Source organism: Malaclemys terrapin, chromosome 10 (genome assembly GCF_027887155.1).
Source record: "Malaclemys terrapin pileata isolate rMalTer1 chromosome 10, rMalTer1.hap1, whole genome shotgun sequence".
NCBI classification, from domain to species: Eukaryota; Metazoa; Chordata; order Testudines; family Emydidae; genus Malaclemys; species Malaclemys terrapin.
In genome coordinates this window covers 32,692,907-32,711,573 of record NC_071514.1, presented here as the reverse complement: position 1 = coordinate 32,711,573, position 18,667 = coordinate 32,692,907, and the positions used below count along the sequence as shown (strand labels likewise).

The 18,667-nt window shown below is 43.9% G+C and overlaps 1 protein-coding gene across 2 annotated transcripts in view; it reads left to right on the top strand.

Annotated features, from left to right (window-relative positions):
* The first annotated feature begins 3,019 nt into the window (after window positions 1-3,019).
* RORA (RAR related orphan receptor A) overlaps window positions 3,020-18,667 on the top strand; it is a 558,226-nt gene continuing 542,578 nt past the window's right edge. Inside the window, exon 1 of one of the 2 annotated variants that reach the window (XM_054042165.1) lies at window positions 3,020-3,252. In XM_054042165.1, the coding sequence (XP_053898140.1) occupies window positions 3,081-3,252 (172 nt within the window). In that variant the 5' untranslated portion in view covers window positions 3,020-3,080. The remainder of the gene's footprint in view (window positions 3,253-18,667) is intronic. The other variant, XM_054042166.1, reaches the window with a different exon arrangement.

Here is an 18,667-nt window from a genome sequence, read left to right as displayed (position 1 = left end):
ACGGGGATTTGCAGCCCTGTAGCGCAAGCCCGGCTTTATTAAATGCCCAGCCACATTGCCACAAAACAACACAGTCACACGATCTTTAGCTGCTTTGAAGCTTGTCTTTCTGATTTCGAAGTGTAAGTGCAGTTGGGCATTTTTTTTCCAGAAGAGCCCAGTCTCAACAGCATTAAAAACTTGTTCCGGAATATAGCCCTTTTCTTCTATGATTTTCTTTAATTGTTCGGGGTAGGCTTTTGCTGCCTCTTCATTGGCAGATGCAGCTTCACCAGTAGTCTGCACGTTTTTGAAGTTGAAGCAGTTCCTAAAATTGTTAAGCCAACCTTGCCTGGCTTTGAATTCCTTCTCATCAGAAGGCTGTCCCTCTTCGGGGGGAGGTTTGAACAGCACGTAGAGGAGAAGAGCCTTTTCTCACAACGTGTTGCCATCAATAGGCACACGTTTACGGTTCATGTCTTCCAGCTCTAAGTTTAATGCCTTTTCAGTCTTCACTAAAGTCTTATCACGCACCTGGCTCGTCACCTTAGCAGTTATTGGAGCACTTGATGCCATGGTTTGATGAATTTCTCTCTCTTGAATCTTGATGGCACGGATGCTAGATTCGTTGCGGCCATATTTATGCGCCATGTTGGACACTGACATATCGTCTCTCAATAAGTCCAATACAGCCAGTTTTTCCTCCAGTGTTGGAACAGATCACTGTTTCTTCGGTTGAGCACCAGATGAAGTAGTTGGCTTGCGTTTAGGGATCATGTTGTACGAAAAATACGTATCTTTAAACACTAGAATCACACTCAGTGCGGTGAGATGCTCACACTATGAGAGGGAACTGAGACTGACTGAGCGAACAGCAGATTCACGTCTCTCATCTCACGCTCACTCCGGGACATACGCTCATTGAGTGGAATGGTGGGCAGAATCGCCCGCACTACTGTATTTAAATTATTTTTCTATTTTTTTTTGCTACGCACGTATAGTTGAATTCACGTAAGTTAAATGAGCGTATGATGCGACTCCACTGTATGAGGCCTTGGTCAGTAATAAAGGTTGTGACGAGCAGCAGAAATGTATTTTAGAAGACATGAGACTGCAACTCATGGTCTTCTAGCTCCCAACCGTAGCACCTTCCCCTAGGCTATTTCACTGGAAAATGTCTTAATTTGGTGTATGTGAGAGAAGGGGATGGGGACTGTGTGAGATTTTGCCTGTTGTGCAGACATGTGCCAGAGCTGCTAAATGGGTGAGTCTCACATGAGTTGTGCAACACCTGCCCCACCTGGCATGCCCTGCTGCTGCTTCAGCACCTACCCCGACAAGGAAGTCTCTGTTGTGGTGGCTTTTCCTCTTCCAAGAGCCCTAGCTGGAAAGGGGGAGGGCACAGCAGAGTGGGTGACCGTGTCCAGGAGCCCTGGAAGGTATGGGGGGGGGGGGGAAGAGGATCTGGTACAGGGGGAGGTCATGATGGGACTTCATTCCCCCCACCACACACACACTGGTAGCTGCTGCAGCAGCCTCAGCCTCATGCCCTGCTGGCAGGGAGCTGGGGCCCTAAATCTCAGGGGAGGCTATTCCTGCTCAGGCCCTGGGGAGGGAAGCTGCCAAGGGGGTGGCAGGGGCACTCTGCCCAGTGCTGGGTTTCCCCTCCCCTGTCCCACTTCACCCCGCTACTGCCTCAGCCCTGGGCCCTGTCCCGGGAGGAGGGAATTGCCCGAACCCCTGGGGAGAGGGGGGGCTTTGCTGAGGGCCATTCCTGGCCGAGCCCGTGGGGGCGGGACACGCGTGGTACCCAGGGCCGGCTTGAGGCACCAGCCCACCAAGCATGTGCTTGGGGTGGCGCCTGGAGGGGGGCGGTGCGGCGGGGCGCTCTGGCCCGAGAGCGGGGCCACGACAGGGCTGGCTGCCCTCCCCGCAGCGCTCCAGCCACCAGGGAGAGCGGAGCCGCAGCGGGCTCCCTGCCTTCCCCCCCGGCACTCCGTCCGGTCGGGGAGAGCGGGGCCCCGGCCGGGCTCGCTGCCCTCCCCCAAGCGCTCCGGCCGGTCGGGGAGAGCAGAGAGCTGCGGCGGGCTCGCTGCCCTCCCCCCAGTGCTCTGCCCGCTGGGGGCTCGTCGCCCTCCCCCTGGCACTCTGGCCGCCGGGGAGAGCGGAGAGCCCCAGCCGGGCTCTCCGCCCTGCTCCCGGCGCTCTGGCCGCCGGGGGCTCTCCGCCCTGCTCCCAGCACTCTGGTCTCCGGGGGCTCTCCGCCCTCCCCCCCAGCGCTCTGGCCGCTGGGGAGAGTGGAGAGCCCCGGCTGGGCTCTCTGTCCTCCTTCTGGTGCTCTGGCCGCCGGGGGCTCTCCGCCCTGCTCCCGGTGCTCTGGCCGCCGGGGGCTCTCCGCCCTCCTCCCGGTGCTCCGGCTGCCGGGGAGAGTGGAGAGCCTCGGCCGGGCTCTCTGTCCTCCTCCCGGTGCTCTGGCCGCCGGGGGCTCTCCACCCTGCTCCCGGCGCTCCGGCCGCCGGGGAGAGCGGAGAGCCTCGGCCGGGCTCTCTGTCCTCTCCCGGCGCTCTGGCCGCCAGGGGCTCTCCGCCGTCCCCCGGCGCTCTGGCCACCGGGGAGAGCGGAGAGCCTCGGCCGGGCTCTCTGTCCTCCTCCCGGCGCTCCGGCCGGTCGGGGATTGCGGGCCCACGGCCGGGCTCGGTGCCCTCCCCTGCCGTGCTGGGGGGCAGCAGGTGGCGTTTTTGCCTAGGGCCGCAAAAAAGCCAGAGCCGGCCCTGGTGGTACCAAGGGGAGCAGCCAGCTCTCTGACCCACAAGCCGGGTGCCTTGGCCTGGGCGTGTCTCCGCCGGCGGTGCAGCGAGAGCCCCCCGCCCCCGTGTCGGGGCTGGGCAGCCCGCGCCGCGCGTGGCGGCGAAGGCGGGGGGATGCGGGGCTCTCGCTAGCGCTGCCTGTGGTCACAGCCCGGCGCGCTCGCCTCCCATCCGGCTCCGACTCGCGCTCTCCCCGCTGCAGCCGCCGCCGCCGACCATAGAGTCGCGCTGCAAACAGAAGATAGAGGGAGTGCAGGAGCTCGCCATCTCCAAGCCATCTACAGCGGGAAAAACATGGAGTCCGCTCCGGCAGCCCCCGATCCAGCCGCCACCGAGCCGGGCAGCAGCGTCACCGAGCCGGCTGCCGGCGCCAGGGACACCCCGGTCAACCTGGAGCCTGCCCGGAAAAGCGAAGCGCCGGCTCCAGTCCGCAGGCAGAGCTACTCCAGCGGCAGCGGCAGCAGAGGTAGGGAGACTTGGGGAAGGGGGAGCGCTGGGATAGGGAGGGTGGGAATAGAGAGAGGGGGGTAGGAGAGAAGGGCGAAATGCAGCAATTAAACCACCGGGCATAAACCAGGGGATTTATTGGGAGCTGGGCACAAAAAGGCAACTCCCCACTCCATGCAATCTGGCAAACTTTTACAGCTCCTTTTAATTGCTGAGGGAGGAGGGACAGACCGGAGGGAAAATATTGAGAGAGGGAGAGGGGGCTGCTCGGTGCTTTCCCGTTTCCCCGTTTATCGCCTGCAAAACTCAGATGGGAACTATGCCCCTGAAATTACATAATTAAAACACAAAACAACCTCCCAGCAGGATCATTAGAATTCAAGAAAACAAACTTTTAAAGCTGCAGTGTCCTTCTCCCCCACCCTTTCCTTTTCTCCCTGCTTTTGACAGTTTCGTCTCTGATGTGCTGAGGTTTGTTGTTGGAATGGGGGAGTTTTATGTGATCTCGCTGATTAACTAGGAGGTTGCCGATCTGCGATTTACTGCTCCACTCTTTCGCATGCTGTATTTTTTTAATTTGTTTCTTCGGTGTGTTAAAAAAAAAAATCCCTCCCAAAAGTTGATGCTCTCCTGGCGTTTCTTGAAGGTGCACAACTTTGCAGAGAAGGCTCTTCCTGATCTCATGGATTTTCCTCCCCTCCACCCCCAGTCACAAGATATTGCAAACAAATTTTAAAAAGCCTTTAATTGCTGGTTTGATGATGACCTAAGCATTCTCATGATACACACCGCATGTTTAATAGTACGGGCAGCGAGAAACGTGTGCTGGCCAGTTTAAGTTCGGCATTGTTTATAGCATTACCTGTCCACTTTTACTGAAAGTAACTGTCTTTCGACAGCATTGTGTGCTAACTGTTCGCTACTGTACAGGGAGGGAGAGACCCGCTGCCCCCCTTTCTCCATTGCACAGGAGCGGTTAAAGTCGATGGGTTTTAAATATATTTAGGGTTGGGGGGGGGAAGTGAGAGGGACAAAAATGCCGCTTTAATTCCCGCTGTCAATAATTTATAAATCGCTGCTATCATCCAGGGGGAACTGACTCGGTAGGATCGTTGAGTGATCGGTGGAAACTAAATAAAAATACATATACTGATCTGTTAAAGAAATGACAGCCAGGCTGGCGCACACAGTCCTCGCATGGCTCCGGGGTCCTGTGCCAGCTGCCGGCTGATCGCAGGGAGTCGGGGAACGTTTTCAGGTGGTGCGGGGAAAAACCCGATTCCTCCCGGAGTGTGTGATTTTTGTTGTTGTTGTTTGGAATATGGCTGATCATGTGTTGGCTTGTGTTTTACAGTATTTTTCCCATTTTGGCCACGCCCCCCTTTCCAGGCAGCTTCTCACTCAGGGAATCCGAGTACAGTAAAAGCCAGCAAGATGACACACGCCGAAACATTTAATTAGAGGCAATTTCCGAATAATGACCGCGCAGTTATGCAAATGCACGGGGGTGGGGGGTGGCGAGGAAGAGCTGGCTCTGGAGAAGACGGGAAGATGGGGAAGGTTTTTGTGTGCAGAAAGCATTTGGCTGCAAAGAATATATTTAGAGCTTGAGACAGTGGATTTGGAATGCAAGCCGGTTATGTAACAAGGTTAATCAGAACCACTAGAGAAAATTTCCTTAATAATGTTAAGGAGTTTTCTGAATGTTTTCAAAGCGGCCGTAGTTTGTGGTTGTTACACAACCTCCCCCTCCTCAGTTGCTTCAATCTGCTTTAATTGTCATTGCTGGCATATGATGACTTTTAGGGGTGGGAGGGGTGGGGAGAGAGGGATGGCAACCTTCACATTAGTCTTGCGATGTTGTAACTTTTAGACCTTAAATTATGTAATGGACTACTAGTAAGGTATGTATGTATCCAAAGGGGAGACGGCAATATTTCTGATGATGAGGGTGATCCGCTTGTGATTCTGAATCGTTTAGGCTTTGCTACCGCTAACCTGCTGACCCATATGTCCCTCCTCCCCCTTGTGTAGCATTAAATAAGGGGGGGGGGGTTAAACACACACACACACTGCACGCAAGCACTAGGTTATGTAACAATCTGAATGAAAAAAACGAAGGTCAGTGATGGAGTCATCCATGCAGCAATGCAATACCAAAAGCCCCTGGAAATTGTCTTCAGAATCTTTAATATCTAAGAGAATGTATGCTTTTTAGGGACAATAATTGTTTGTGCCTTGGAGGGGGTGTGGGTATGGATAGGAATGATTTAAAGAAGGAAACTGTTTTGGGTTTAGGGATGATGTAATGGAGTTGGTAGGAAATACAAATCTGCTCCTAGATTGCAAACAGTAAGAAAATTGGAGCTTGCATTCAGGATTAATGTTGCATAAATTACAGTATTGAAAATAATTTGACCTATACACTAGGTGATTATGCCTTTCTAATATTTAAAAGGTGAAGGTCTGTAACTTTGCAAGAAAATACCAGAGAATTGTAATTAACATTTTTAGCCTGTTTGAAAGCAGGATGCAGATGGAGACATTGGGTGAAATTGAGGCACCCGACTTGTGATTTATTTATTTATTTATTTATTTAAAGATTCCTGAGGCTGGTTTAATGCTTATTTCATATAAAGGGAAAATATATTATATGGAAATCTTCTTGACATTGGGATGACCTCGCAATGCATGAATAGCACATGTATGCGTATAGGTAAAAAGAATAGCCCTGTAACACAGGTAAATTCCAAATCATGTGTTCGTGTACATGTTCAGCACATCAACTAATCTCTTAGGTTGTTATCCTGCAATGTGCTCCATGCAGGCAGATTCAGACACACATGCAGGTCAGTTTGCAGAATTGGTACCCAGAAAAGCATTCCTTGATTTTTAAATCAATAAAGTTAAGACACTGGAAATATTTCTTCTGTATCATCTGTTTTAGAAGCTGCTACTGTTGTAAACCTGTACTCAGGGCTGTGCAGCTAAACTAGCTGTTCTTAACAGGGAATTTGAGAAAATAAAGAATTGAAGAAAAGGGTAGTCGATGAGACTCAGGGGAAAAAAAGATGGTGAGAGGTTAGATTCTTAACTGCAGCTTTAATTACTGTAACATTTGAAATACTGTATCTCTTGATACCACTTATATATCTGGTGTGTCAGATCCCTAAATAGCTTTATTTTATTTTTACTTTTGCTAATGGGTGGGTATTTTTACTTTTGTTCTAACGGGTTGGTGTTTATTATAACAATTAATTCTTGTGCTTTTAGATATCAAAAGCATTTGCAAAGCAAGTAGTCTTATAAAAGTGTGCGTGTGTGACTGAGAGAGAGATCACCTGTGGACTGATGGTATTGAGTAATGTTATTGAGTAGTGTGGAAGAATAATGACACAGTAGGTTGAAAAAAGTGACAAACAGTCAGATTAAAAGCCTGATATTTCCAAGTAAAGATGTTGTTGTCACCTCCTCTAGTTGTTTATTTTAACCTAAGGGCAGTAGATTTCCAGTTTTTCATTAAGTTAAACCCTAATCCATACGTGTTTGTACAGATGTTCTCACATGTCTTCATAGCATGCACTGACTTCATTGACTACTTTGCACACCCTAGTCACATAGGAGAGTATATATATATATATAAATTATTGAGCATCTGGAAACAAAGAGAAGCCAGAATCATGTGACCAGCCAGCTGTTTGTGGATCATCAGGAAGTGCTCCACACACCACAGTCTAAGATTCTCAGTGTTATTACCTCCTTCTAAAAATGAACGTATTTGAAAAAATAATAACAAATGTTGGACTGGGCTCTCTGTTATCCCATCAAAGCTTAAATGTTGCGTTTTCATTTTTTAAATCTGAAATATCAGTTGTCCTAATTTCAGGAGCCAAGTTCTTGTTCTCTAGGCTTTTTTCTCAACTTTTGTCATCTATAATATGTCAATCAACTGCAGTAGTTTTCCAAGGGCTGCCGAGGGGCTTGTGTTATACTGTCCTGAAGTTTCTCCCCTGTCTGTCAATCAGACCTAGGACTAGAAAGCAAAATATTATTTTTTCTTTTCTGGGCTGTTACTCTGTTTTTTTTTTTGCAGTGTCAGTAAGTGGAGGGTGGGAGGGAAAGAAGTTTCCCCACTGTTGAGAGAAGAGACAGAAATTGTTTAGTAAAATTTCCTATTCATGTCCCCCAATGCATTTTTCAGGTATCTTGTTAGGAAAGTTGAACATTTTAAAGGCAGTATTCATGTTGTTGGAGGACATTGTATTAAATGTTTTGTGGTGGTGATTGCCGTACTTCTCTGAACAGAAAGCTATATGCACATAGGAGGCAGTTTCCTGAACCCTTACTGATGAATATTGAGTGTCTGCTTGCATTTCCCAATCCCTTGTTGGGACTTGGGTTTTTGTTATCACCACTTGAGACTAATGATATCCTGATTTTTACTGTATTTAATTTTTTGCACTGTGCTGTGCATAATTTGATTATAACATCAATGAACAGTGGCATCAGCCCTTTATTTCACAGCTCCATCTGCAGTTGCACACTTAGCAAATATTTCAGATGTTCTAAACAGAATATTTGTGATGTAACAAAATTTGTCAGTTTAGTGCGTGATCTTTGCATTTTCAAGTTTTGAGTATTCTCTTTAAATTTTCAGAACACTTTTCTCACACCGAGTGCTGTTCTGGAAGCACTGCTTCTGATTTAGGACTATAGATTTGCCTGTTGAGTAAATGAGATGTACTATGAAGCATCTGAAAGAAAACCCCAATCATTTAGTTTTAAACCTTTGTAGCATAAGAGCAATAATACCACTTTTGCATTATTTTCTCAGGAACAGTCCTGTTCCCTTGTTGCAATAAAACCATAACTTAGTCTTTTATTTTATTGACTTGAAAAGTATCTCAGTGGCTCGTAAACCAGTAAAGAACACATTTGGTAATGGAGATTAATTGGCAATATGACTATTATAGCTCAGGTTATAGAACTATATTTGAGTGGTAGGACAGTTTTGTCTGTTGAAAGTTGTCTGATGTTTTTTCTACTGTTTGTTTCCAACTGTAAGGAAATTTGGCCTTGGGAAAATATGGAGTAACTCCATTGAGGTTAATGGAGTTAGTCCAGATTTACCCAACTGCAAAGAAGAGAAGAATCTAGCCCTAAGGTTTTATAATGTCTAAAATTAACCTTAAAATGATTTCATTATCAATACTTCAGATTGAGTATTTTGAGTTATTTAAGGTTGTAAGATAACGGGTCCAAAAAACTGGGAAGTGAAAGTACTCTGGGGAAAAAATATTAAAATTCATTAAAATATGTTGATAAATGATAGATTTAATATGTTTGAGAAAGAGAGACTGGTACCACCAACTTCAGCACGCATAATTAATTTAAAAGTTTCAGTTAGCTTTAATATTGTTTGTTAATTTTGACGGTTATCAACAAATTTGGGTAACTGCCTTAAGTGTAACCTATATAATAGAATAAATGTCTTTCAGTTTAAAATAATTATGAAATAATTGTTCTAAAGTACTTCTTTTTTTTTTTTTTTTTTTAAATACATTTTTCTTTTCGTTAGGCTTGGTGCTGACTGTATTAAGGACTGGGTTTAAAAACCATAGGTATACTGCATTTTGAACATAATTGAAATGGAAAAAAGGAAGGGAAATGCACTTTCTTTTTTAAACAAAATTCCTAAAATCACTTTATATTTTTTAAGTTCATTAGGTATATTTTAAGTGATTATTTTGACAAGTTCAAACACAGTTAATATATATTTCACCAAAAAAGGGGGTATATTAGATAATGCAAAATATTTCTTAGTTAGAAAACATTGTGTGTAATTTTTGCTACCTGTTTGGGGTGTGAACTTTCTGCTGCTGCTTCAGTTTTTTTGAGTAGCATAGAATGAAATTGAGTAAATTTCGCATGTGTTGAAAATACTTTAATATGGTACATTTCTGTTGTTCGCTGTGGTGCACTCGTGTTTTAGAGGTTGAATTTCAAATTTCTCAAATGATGGGGCTTTCACCATTTACCTTGGGAAACTCTTCAACACTGTGTCATGTTTTCCTGATACTCTGTTTAACATATCTTTCATCCCATTTGTCCTCATCTTTTTTATTTGAACCTCAATTTTTCTCACTGCATGCTATTCCATTCCTCCTCCTTAGTCATCGTTTATGTCTTTTAAAAATATTTACTCAGGCATCAGTCCATCTAACTCTAACTCTCTCCCCCCCCACTCCTTTTAATTGGACAATAAATAAGAGAGATTTCCTTTTATCACCTACAAGAAATTCAAACTCAGCAGAGAAACCACACCTGTCCACCTGATAGCTGCCAAGTTGTGTGCAGCTCCATTTGTGACATTTCTCATGAATGACAGAAGTCACTGATTGGGGCAGGGTGCGTGGGATGGGGGGAAGTAGTCGCATTAGCGCATGGACATGGCAATGGGGGTGTGTGATAGGTGGGGGGCTAGGGATGCTGGGGTGCTTGAAAGGTGGTAAAGTTGCTGATGTGTCTGGGATGGGCGGGTGCAGGTGACAGCTTCGGACCCAGTGTCCCGCACCCACAAGCGATGTGGGTAGTTGCAGGTGTCTATCTGAAGAGGGTATCTGGGTGGAAGAATCTTGGGCCAGTATTCTGTCCTTCCTTTGCCTTCTGTCCTTGCCAGCTGCTGCCATTGCCACCTTTTGCTGCTGTCTCCTCCTATTCCTCTATTCGGATCTAGGGGAACTGCTGCTGCTGGCTGTGAGGAGCAATTGCAGGCCATCCCTTCAGTCCAGTGGATATATGAGGATCCAGCTGGGTTGCGAGGATGCATGACAGGACTGCCAGATATGGCTGAATTCTGTTCTAGAAACCTAGCTTGCAGTGACGCAGGTGTCTCTACTCATGATGGTGTTGTATTGCAATATCTGATGCAGTGTCATGGTAGAATTACTTGATCCATGGACAAGAAAAAAAGTCATTAGAAGAGGGATTTGTAAATTATGTCGGAATGTAACAGTCTCCCTAAAGTTTCCTCTGTGAAACCTTCATTTCCTCAAAAACTACATAAATTCAAAGCTTAGCCCTACGTTTTCAGAAAGTTAATGAATTTTTCAAGTTAGCATGGGACCAATTTTGAGTGAAAATCGGCCAGTGGAAAATTCTGTTTCACAAAGTTCTGATGGGTGAAATGGGTGAAACTTGCAAATTCTGACCAAATTTCACATTTTTATTTTTTGGGTTTGTTTTAATACTGGTTGTCCATTCTCCCTAACTGAAAGTGAAGAGGAGGTTGGCATGAACTTTTGTGAGATCTGAACTTCCACACTGAGCACTGCTCTCTCTGTCTACAAACTTCAGTTGAACACTTCAGCATACCTGTTATTGGTCTGTGCTGATAAACGCATAACAGTAGGTAGTGGTGCCTGTCAATAGGAGTTACATATGTAAATTACGGCTTCTTTATGAAGTTGCTATTTGTGTGTGCTTGTGTTATAACACTTTAAATCTCTAGTTATTCCTGCCCTAATAGCATCTTTCCTTTGGAAGGCTCCTCAGGTACTTTAAATACTGTACTGCTATCAGGAACAACTTCAATTGTTGTTGAAATCCAGTCACTTCTTGTGTGGAATTTGACAGCTATATAATAGCACAGATAGGACAGGAAGTGAAGAATACCATCCCTGGCTGGAACACCAAAGGAGTTTAGATAGCTAGAATGTAGTTACCCAGTCAAGACACTGGGATAAACAGCTGTATTCCTGTAGAAGAAGTCTTAACAATCTTCCATGACTGTGTATGTTATTACATCTCACCAGAAAGACAGAACTTCCAGCAGCACAGTACACTCTAACATCAGTAATCAGTGCTGTCTCAGATGGAAGAGTGCTGTCTACTAAATCATGACTACTAGTTCTGTAAGCTTCTTTGGATATGTCTGCATTCATTCACTGAGCAACTCCAAGCCTGACTGGGTTTTGAGACCTGACAACACTGAAGCTGGAAGTGGTATGTCTGCAGGTCCTGCTTTCATTGACTTTATTAAACAGATTTCTATACAAAGTTCCTTTCTTTAATAACGTGTTACAACGCATGGTACCAAATGCCCTGATATTACCAGAGGCTTTAAGAAGCTTGTCGTGAAGCATGTGTTGATGTTAAAGCAGTGTGATTTGTTTTCTTTTTGGGGTATGGGGAAAGTCTGTGGCTGTTACCCAACCTACTTAATTTCTTCTTCTCGCATAAATCCTCTTACCCCCAACCCCCCAAATAATCACACAAACAGAAGCTTCTGCAGTTAAGGGACAACCGTTAAAATTCACGCTCAACCAAATGTACATAAATGATCCAGTACTGGTGTCCCACTGCGGAGTCTTTCATTTGTAATTTAATCTAACAATTTCCATACACTTCTAAAGCAGCACACTATGAAACTGGCAACTTCTGAGAAATTGCTGTGCTGTTACAAACAGTGTTTGAGCTGGTATTATAGCAGCATGAATAGATGATGCGATGGAGAACAAAGTTAGTGGCTGAACCGGGGCTGAGAGAAATTGCTAGCAGAAGGTGAGAAAGCAGAGTTGGATTATGATAACCTCCCTTGTAGAATCAAATTAAATCTTGTTAAAGGTTTTATTGATCTTAGTTTGTAGTGGTACCATGCATTTACCGCACATAGGTACATGAGATTAATGAGGCAGATGTTCTGATCCAGGAGTAAAAAACTACAGTGTTGCTGTTTTTAAAATGTTTTATTTTGTACCTGTTGTAGGATAGTTTAATAAAGTGTATGTTTATGCACTTTAATTCCATGCCCACTCAAATATGTTGGAGGCATCTAATGTGTAGCAATAATGGAAATACAGTTAAAATGTAAGAACATAATATTATACTCAAATGTGTTTGAGCAGTAAGCACCCATTTTCTCTAATTTGTATTTCCCAAAGAGTCAGAATCTGTAGTATACAGCAGTATTGTCATAGGAAGAGAGTGTCTGTGTAAAGAATAATGTATGTATATCTGATCATGTGGAGCTTTTGAAGGTAGTACATGCACACTGTCTGATCTGTTGCCCCTAGCTCCATAGCTTCCCAGAGTAGACATCATTGCACACAGTGGGAATCACTAGTAGATGCATGCTTTTAGATATTTTTAGATCTCACTATGCATTAAATGCTTAATGAAATACCTTACAACTTACTAGTTGCCATAAAAAAAATTGGCCTGGAAAAAAAAAAAGTGTGTGTGTTTGAAACCAATGGAAAAAAAGTAAACCTTGATATGTAGTGGGGTATATGGGATATGCTTGAGTACAACTTTTGGTATCTGAGCCATCACCTACCTATCCAATGGAAATTAAGATTTGGTAGCATTTAGAGGGCAGTTTGTCTGTGTACATGTGCAGTAAGGTATAAACAGGCTGCTGAAACACACATTCAGTTGTGGACATGGTGGGGAAAATGAAATTATGTATTAATAGAGTTTTACTTGACTTGCTTTGACACTGGTACAAGGTCTGTGATATACAGTCAAGAATAAAATCAAGGCCAAGGCTTGTGAAACACAGGTTGTAGGATTTCCCTCCTCCCCCCGTCATATGAGTGTGAGAGTATTTTAAACTGAGATTTTTCCTTTTTGATCACCTGTGAATGGAAAAGAGTGGCTATTCGTATGGAACTTACAAACTGATAGACAGACTTTGCTTGGCAAAATAATGTCAGTTGTGCACCAGTGATTGCCAAGTACTACTGTAGGTAAGGACAGAGAGAATTGGTTTTAACTGTGCTTTTGAAAGAAGACTCGGAATTTGCTAAGACAAGCTAATATACAACTTTTGTTAATACTTTTCTTGAAGTCATAAATCTGTCAGCATAAAACATACTCTAAAACCTGTGTACATTAAAAAATAAAATGAAACAAATCCCAAAGAAAATGGGGTGTACCAGAAAGTCTTCTCTCCACGCATAATGTTTTATGTGCATAATTTTAGATAAGAGTTTTGTTAGTCATTTGCAGTGTGGAAGTTGCAGATAGTTGGCCTTGAAAGTAATATAGGACCAAAAAGTGATCTTTTAAAAATTTCTAATCGGGTAATGAATGTACTCTAGATTTTTAACCTCTGATGTTGAACCACAGTGTGCTGAGACAATAAATATAATTTATGTTGGATCTAGCTAAAAGCAGATGTAGCAACTATTTCCAGGGCTGTTCCCTGGTGCTGATACACAGAAAAATTGTAAATGAAAAAAACACACAGTAATTTCAAACTGTTAAACACACTCTCTTTCCAAGTAATTGGCTGACCATTAGGAAAGTACAAAACAAACAGCAAAAGAGATGTTATTTTAATACTTCTAAGAGCCTGTTTATAAGCAACAGATAACTTTAAAAAATATTTGAAAATGTCTTATTAAACATCCTCTTGATTTTTATTACTGTGTCTGTGGTGACATTTTATTTCATATTGAAATCGCAGTATACTTCCTTAACCGTATTAACCATAATTCTATGGAAAATCAGTATGCAGGAGATCCGACTTCTGGTTAGTAGTTGGTCATGCAGTACCAACGTGAAAACAAATCTTGGCTTCTAGATTGGGAGTGTTTTACATTCCTAACTAGGGCTCCCATCCTGCAAACGCTTAAGCACATGCTTAACTTCATGGACGGTGAGCTGCCCCACTGAAGTCAGTGGCACCACTCACAATGTGTAAAGTTAAGCATGTCCATTGATGTTTGCAGGATAGAGGCTGAGGTCTGCTACTAGTTAAGAATCACACTTTAAAGTAATTTTGGGAAAATAACAAGCTTCTTAGTAACATGAACAAGTGTTTGGAAAACAGGTGAATTGTATTTTATTTCATGGGTTTGTAACTACTTTGCAGGACCTACTGTTATCATGCCATAATAATGCCTCCCTGATAATACTGGCACCAGAGGCACAGTACTGTTATACAATAAGGAAGGATTGTGTTATGGTATAGGATGTAGAACTTGAATTGTGCTTGTGTAACACTATTTATGGTATTTGACTATTGGCCAGTTCTTTGTTTCAGGGAAGTCCTGTCCCCTTTGCTCCAAGAAGGCAGAAGAAAGGCTGTTTCTGTTTTCTGACTGGAGAGACAAGCTGCAGAGAGCCCAGAGGGATTCTGCATCCACTCAGACCCTGTGGCTGTGGAGCAGAGTAACCTAATGGTGCTGTGAGCTCAAACGCACAAGGAGAGTTTGCAGGCAGGTTGGGGGCATGGCCAGTGAATCTGTCCATTGTATGGCTCCATTGGCTTGAAACGCTGTGTAGGAGGCAGTGAAGGGAAGCAGGCTCCATACAAAATTGCCCCAGGAATGACTTGGCTGCTGAGGCAACCCAATCAGTTGGGTTCTGTTCCTCCAGAACTTCCCTCATGGAGCAAAGCTTGCTTGTGCAGTGTTTGCTCCATACAACAGGTTTTGGCCTGGAGGGCTTAATTCTGCCCTGGCACGTGCATCCACAGTTCTGGGGATAGAACCTGACAAAACACTTCTGCTTTATCTCTTTCCTTTTTTCAGGTGGGTGGGTTATTTCTAAAGACCTATTTTTCCAAACTCATCGGTACGATTACATACTTTGCATCTTTTTAAAAAATGTTTGGCTCTGGTTTTTGAGCTATTTGCAGTTGTTCATGCTTTTGACCATATAACTTCTCACTAAAAGGACCATGTCCCACTGAGCAGTGTCTCAAGGATATCCTAGCTATGGTGAATATCAGTATTTTAACAAGCCCTTACACAGCAAAGTCTGCCTCCATTGGATCAGTGCGGCGATAGGCTACTCCACTCCCGAAAGAACATTTGGTTTCTTTCTCAAACCACATTTGCCTGCATCCCAGCTAGTTGGGGAGGGGAAGCTCGTTGCAATAATGTGAACGAGACATAAAGATACCGGGCAGACCCAGACTGAACAGCTCAGCATGTGGGCTGTCAGAATTTGCTTACTTTAATTGGAACTGGTGCATTTTGCCCCTCTGACCGGCTTCTCTGTCTTTGCCTACGTCTACACTAGAAGCACTACAGGGACACAGCAGCAGCGCTGCGGTTACACTGCTTTGTGCTGACACTTACTACAGCTGTGGAAGGGTTTTTTTCCATTGCTATAGTAAATCCACCCCTTCAAGAGGCAGTATCTAGGTTGGAGGAAGAAGTCTACTTCTATCAGGGATATATGGGTGTCTGTACTGGGGCTTAGGTTGGCTTAATTGCATCTCTCAGCTGTAGCCTTAGGCGTGTCAGAGGCAGGCAGGCTGGCTTACATCTCTCAACCCACCTCTTATCCTTCTCTGCCAAGCTTGAAACTGCAAGAGTGGTTTGCCTGGGATCTTTCGGTTGCTGCCTCTCCTCTGCACTCCCCCTGCCTATCCTGCCGCCTCCTCTTTTTCTCAGCAGAGGCTGCAGAACTAGGATGTTTTCAGGGACTTAAATAAAGGGTGGTCAGTTGTTGGGTAGGGGCATGTGCAAGCCTTCCTGGTACCTCTGAAAGATGCTCAGAAAATATTTGCTGAGCTGCTTGTCTTCACCTGTGGCAGTCCTGGCAGAGCTTTGAGACAGTGCACACTGGAGGCGTTTGACAGGATGAGAGAGAATTAGAACAGCCAGCAGTAGGAAAACTTGGGTTACGGGCAAGGGAACCATGAGAGAGCAACAGCGTGATTGTGGGAAACCGTGGGATGGTATTGGAGAAGCCAGGACACCCAAGAGAGGGTATTGAAAAGGCCCAAAGGAAGCTAAGAGTATAGAACAGTGTGTGACGGATTGTCACCCCTGGAGTGCAGTCGGGGAGCTGTGGGGACCACTGCGCCCCCCCCCAAGACACACAAGTGGGTTTGGGGACACAGCCAGCCTCACCCAGGCCTTGTTATCACCCAGCACTACAGCAGGTGCTGCCACTCACCCAAAATGGGCTACCTGAGTGCAACCAGCAGACAGCAGCCAATTTCCCAGCTCCATAGGCATGCGCCCCCCTCCTGTGGAGTAGAAACCCAAAATTGTACCGTCTTGCACTGCACAGAGATTGGTACAATGTAAGCTCGTAGAGTTTGCCCCTCCCTTAATGTGGAGAGGAAATGCAACAGCCCCAGCCCCTGCTCCTTGAGCTAAGATTCCCAAGCACTTCACTCCAAACTTACTGGTTCAGATAATGCATAAAACACGTTTATGAACTACAAAAGATTTTAAGTGATAGCAAACAGATCAAAACAGATTACCTAGTAAATAAACAAAAATGCAAAGTAAACTTAACATCTTAGAAGGATAGGATTTGAATTAACAATCTCTCACCCTGACCGATGATTAGGGCTGTCAAACGATTAAAAAAATTAATCGTGATTAATTGTGTGATTAATCGCACTGTTAATAATAGAATACCATTTAAATATTTTTGGATGTTTTCTACCTTTTAAAATATATTGATTTCAATTACAACACATAATACAATGTGTGCAGGGCTCACTTTATATTTATTTTGATTACAAGTATTTGCACTATTAAAAAAAACAAAAATAGTATTTTTTCAATTCACCTAATACAAGTACTGTAGTGCAATCTGTTTATCATGAAAGTTCAACTTACAATTATAGAATTATGTATAATTATGTAAAATAACAACAACCCTGCATTCAAAAACAAAACAATACAAAACTTTAGAGCCTGTAAGTCCACTCAGTCCTACTTCTTGTTCAGCTAGTCGCTCAGACAAACAAGTTTGTTTACATTTGCAGGAGATAATGCTGCCCACTTCTTATTTACAATATCACCTGAAAGTGAGAACAGGTGTTCTCATGGCACTGTTGTAGCTGGCGTCGCAAAATATTTACATGTCAGATGCACTAAAGATTCATATGTCCCTTCATACTTCAACCACCATTCCAGGGGGCATGCGTCCATGCTGATGACTGGTTCTGCTCAATAACAATCCAAAGCAGTGTGGACCAACGCATGTTCGTTTTCATTATCTGAGTCAGATGCCACCAGCAGAAGGTTGATTTTCTTTTTTGGTCGTTCAGGTTCTGTAGTTTCCACATAGGAGTGTTGCTCTTTTAAGACTTCTGAAAGCATGCTCCACACCTCCTCCCTCTCGGATTTTGGACGGTACTTCAGACTCTTAAACCTTGGGTCAAGTGCTGCAGTTATCATTAGTAATCTCACATTGGTACCTTCTTTGTGTTTTGTCAAATCTGAAGTGAAAGTGTTCTTAAAAGGAACAACATGTGGTGGGTCATCATCCAGGACTGCTATAACATGAAATATATGGCAGACTGTGGGTAAAATAGAACCGGAGAGATACAATTCTGCCCCAAGGAGTTCAGTCACAAATTTAATTAACGCATTATTTTTTTTAACGAGTGTCATCAGCATGGAAGCATGTCTTCTGGACTGTTGGCCGAAGCATGAAGGGGCATACGAATGTTTAGCATATCTGGCATGTAAATACCTTGCAATCCCGACTACAAAAGTCCCATGAGAACGCCTATTTTCACTTTCTGCTGACGTAAATAAGAAGTGGGCAGCATTATCTCCCATAAATGTAAACAAACTTGTCTTAGCGATTGGCTGAACAAGAAGTAGGATTGAGTGGACTTGTAGGCTCTAAAGTTTTGCATTGTTTTGTTGTTGAGTGCAGTATGTAACAAAAAAAATCTACATTTGTAAGTTGCACTTTCACGATAAAGAGATTGCACTACAGTACTTGTATGAGGTGAATTGAAAAATACTATTTCTTTTGTTTATCATTTTTACAGTGTAAATATTTGTAATAAAAAATTATACATTTTGATTTCCGTTACAACACAAAATACAATATATATGAAAATGTAGAAAAACATCCAAACAACTTAATAAATTTCAATTGGTATTCTGTTGTTTAACAGTGTGGTTAATCGCAATTAACTCAAAAAAATTAATTGCTGTTAAAAAAATGAATGTGAGTTAACTGCGATTAATGGACAGCCCGACTCATGATACAGGCAGGCTTGCAGATTATCAAGGTACAAGATGCACTTGCTTTGCAGTATCCCCACCCCTGTTCCAAGTCCTTTTCTTTTGGAGCTTCTCCTAGGTGCTCAGTTGTGGGGGAGTGAAGAACAATCTGTGATGTCACTCTCTGCCTAATATAGCATTAGCACATGGTGGGAACCCTTTGTTCCAAACTTAGTTTCCGGACCAGCTTGTGGAAGAACACACCCCCTCAAAATGGAGTCCAGAGTCATGTGGGCTGGTCATGTGCCCTTGGAGAGTCATAGCAGCCTTTGTTTACAAGCTGGACAAACTGTCCACAGGAAGGCTTACCAAGAGGGGGAAAGCTTTTCCTAAGACCTATTGTTTTCCGTAATGGCCCATTACCCTATTGGGCCCTTCACAGCCAACTATTTAGACTGGAAAAACAACAAGGAGTCCGGTGGCCCCTTAAAG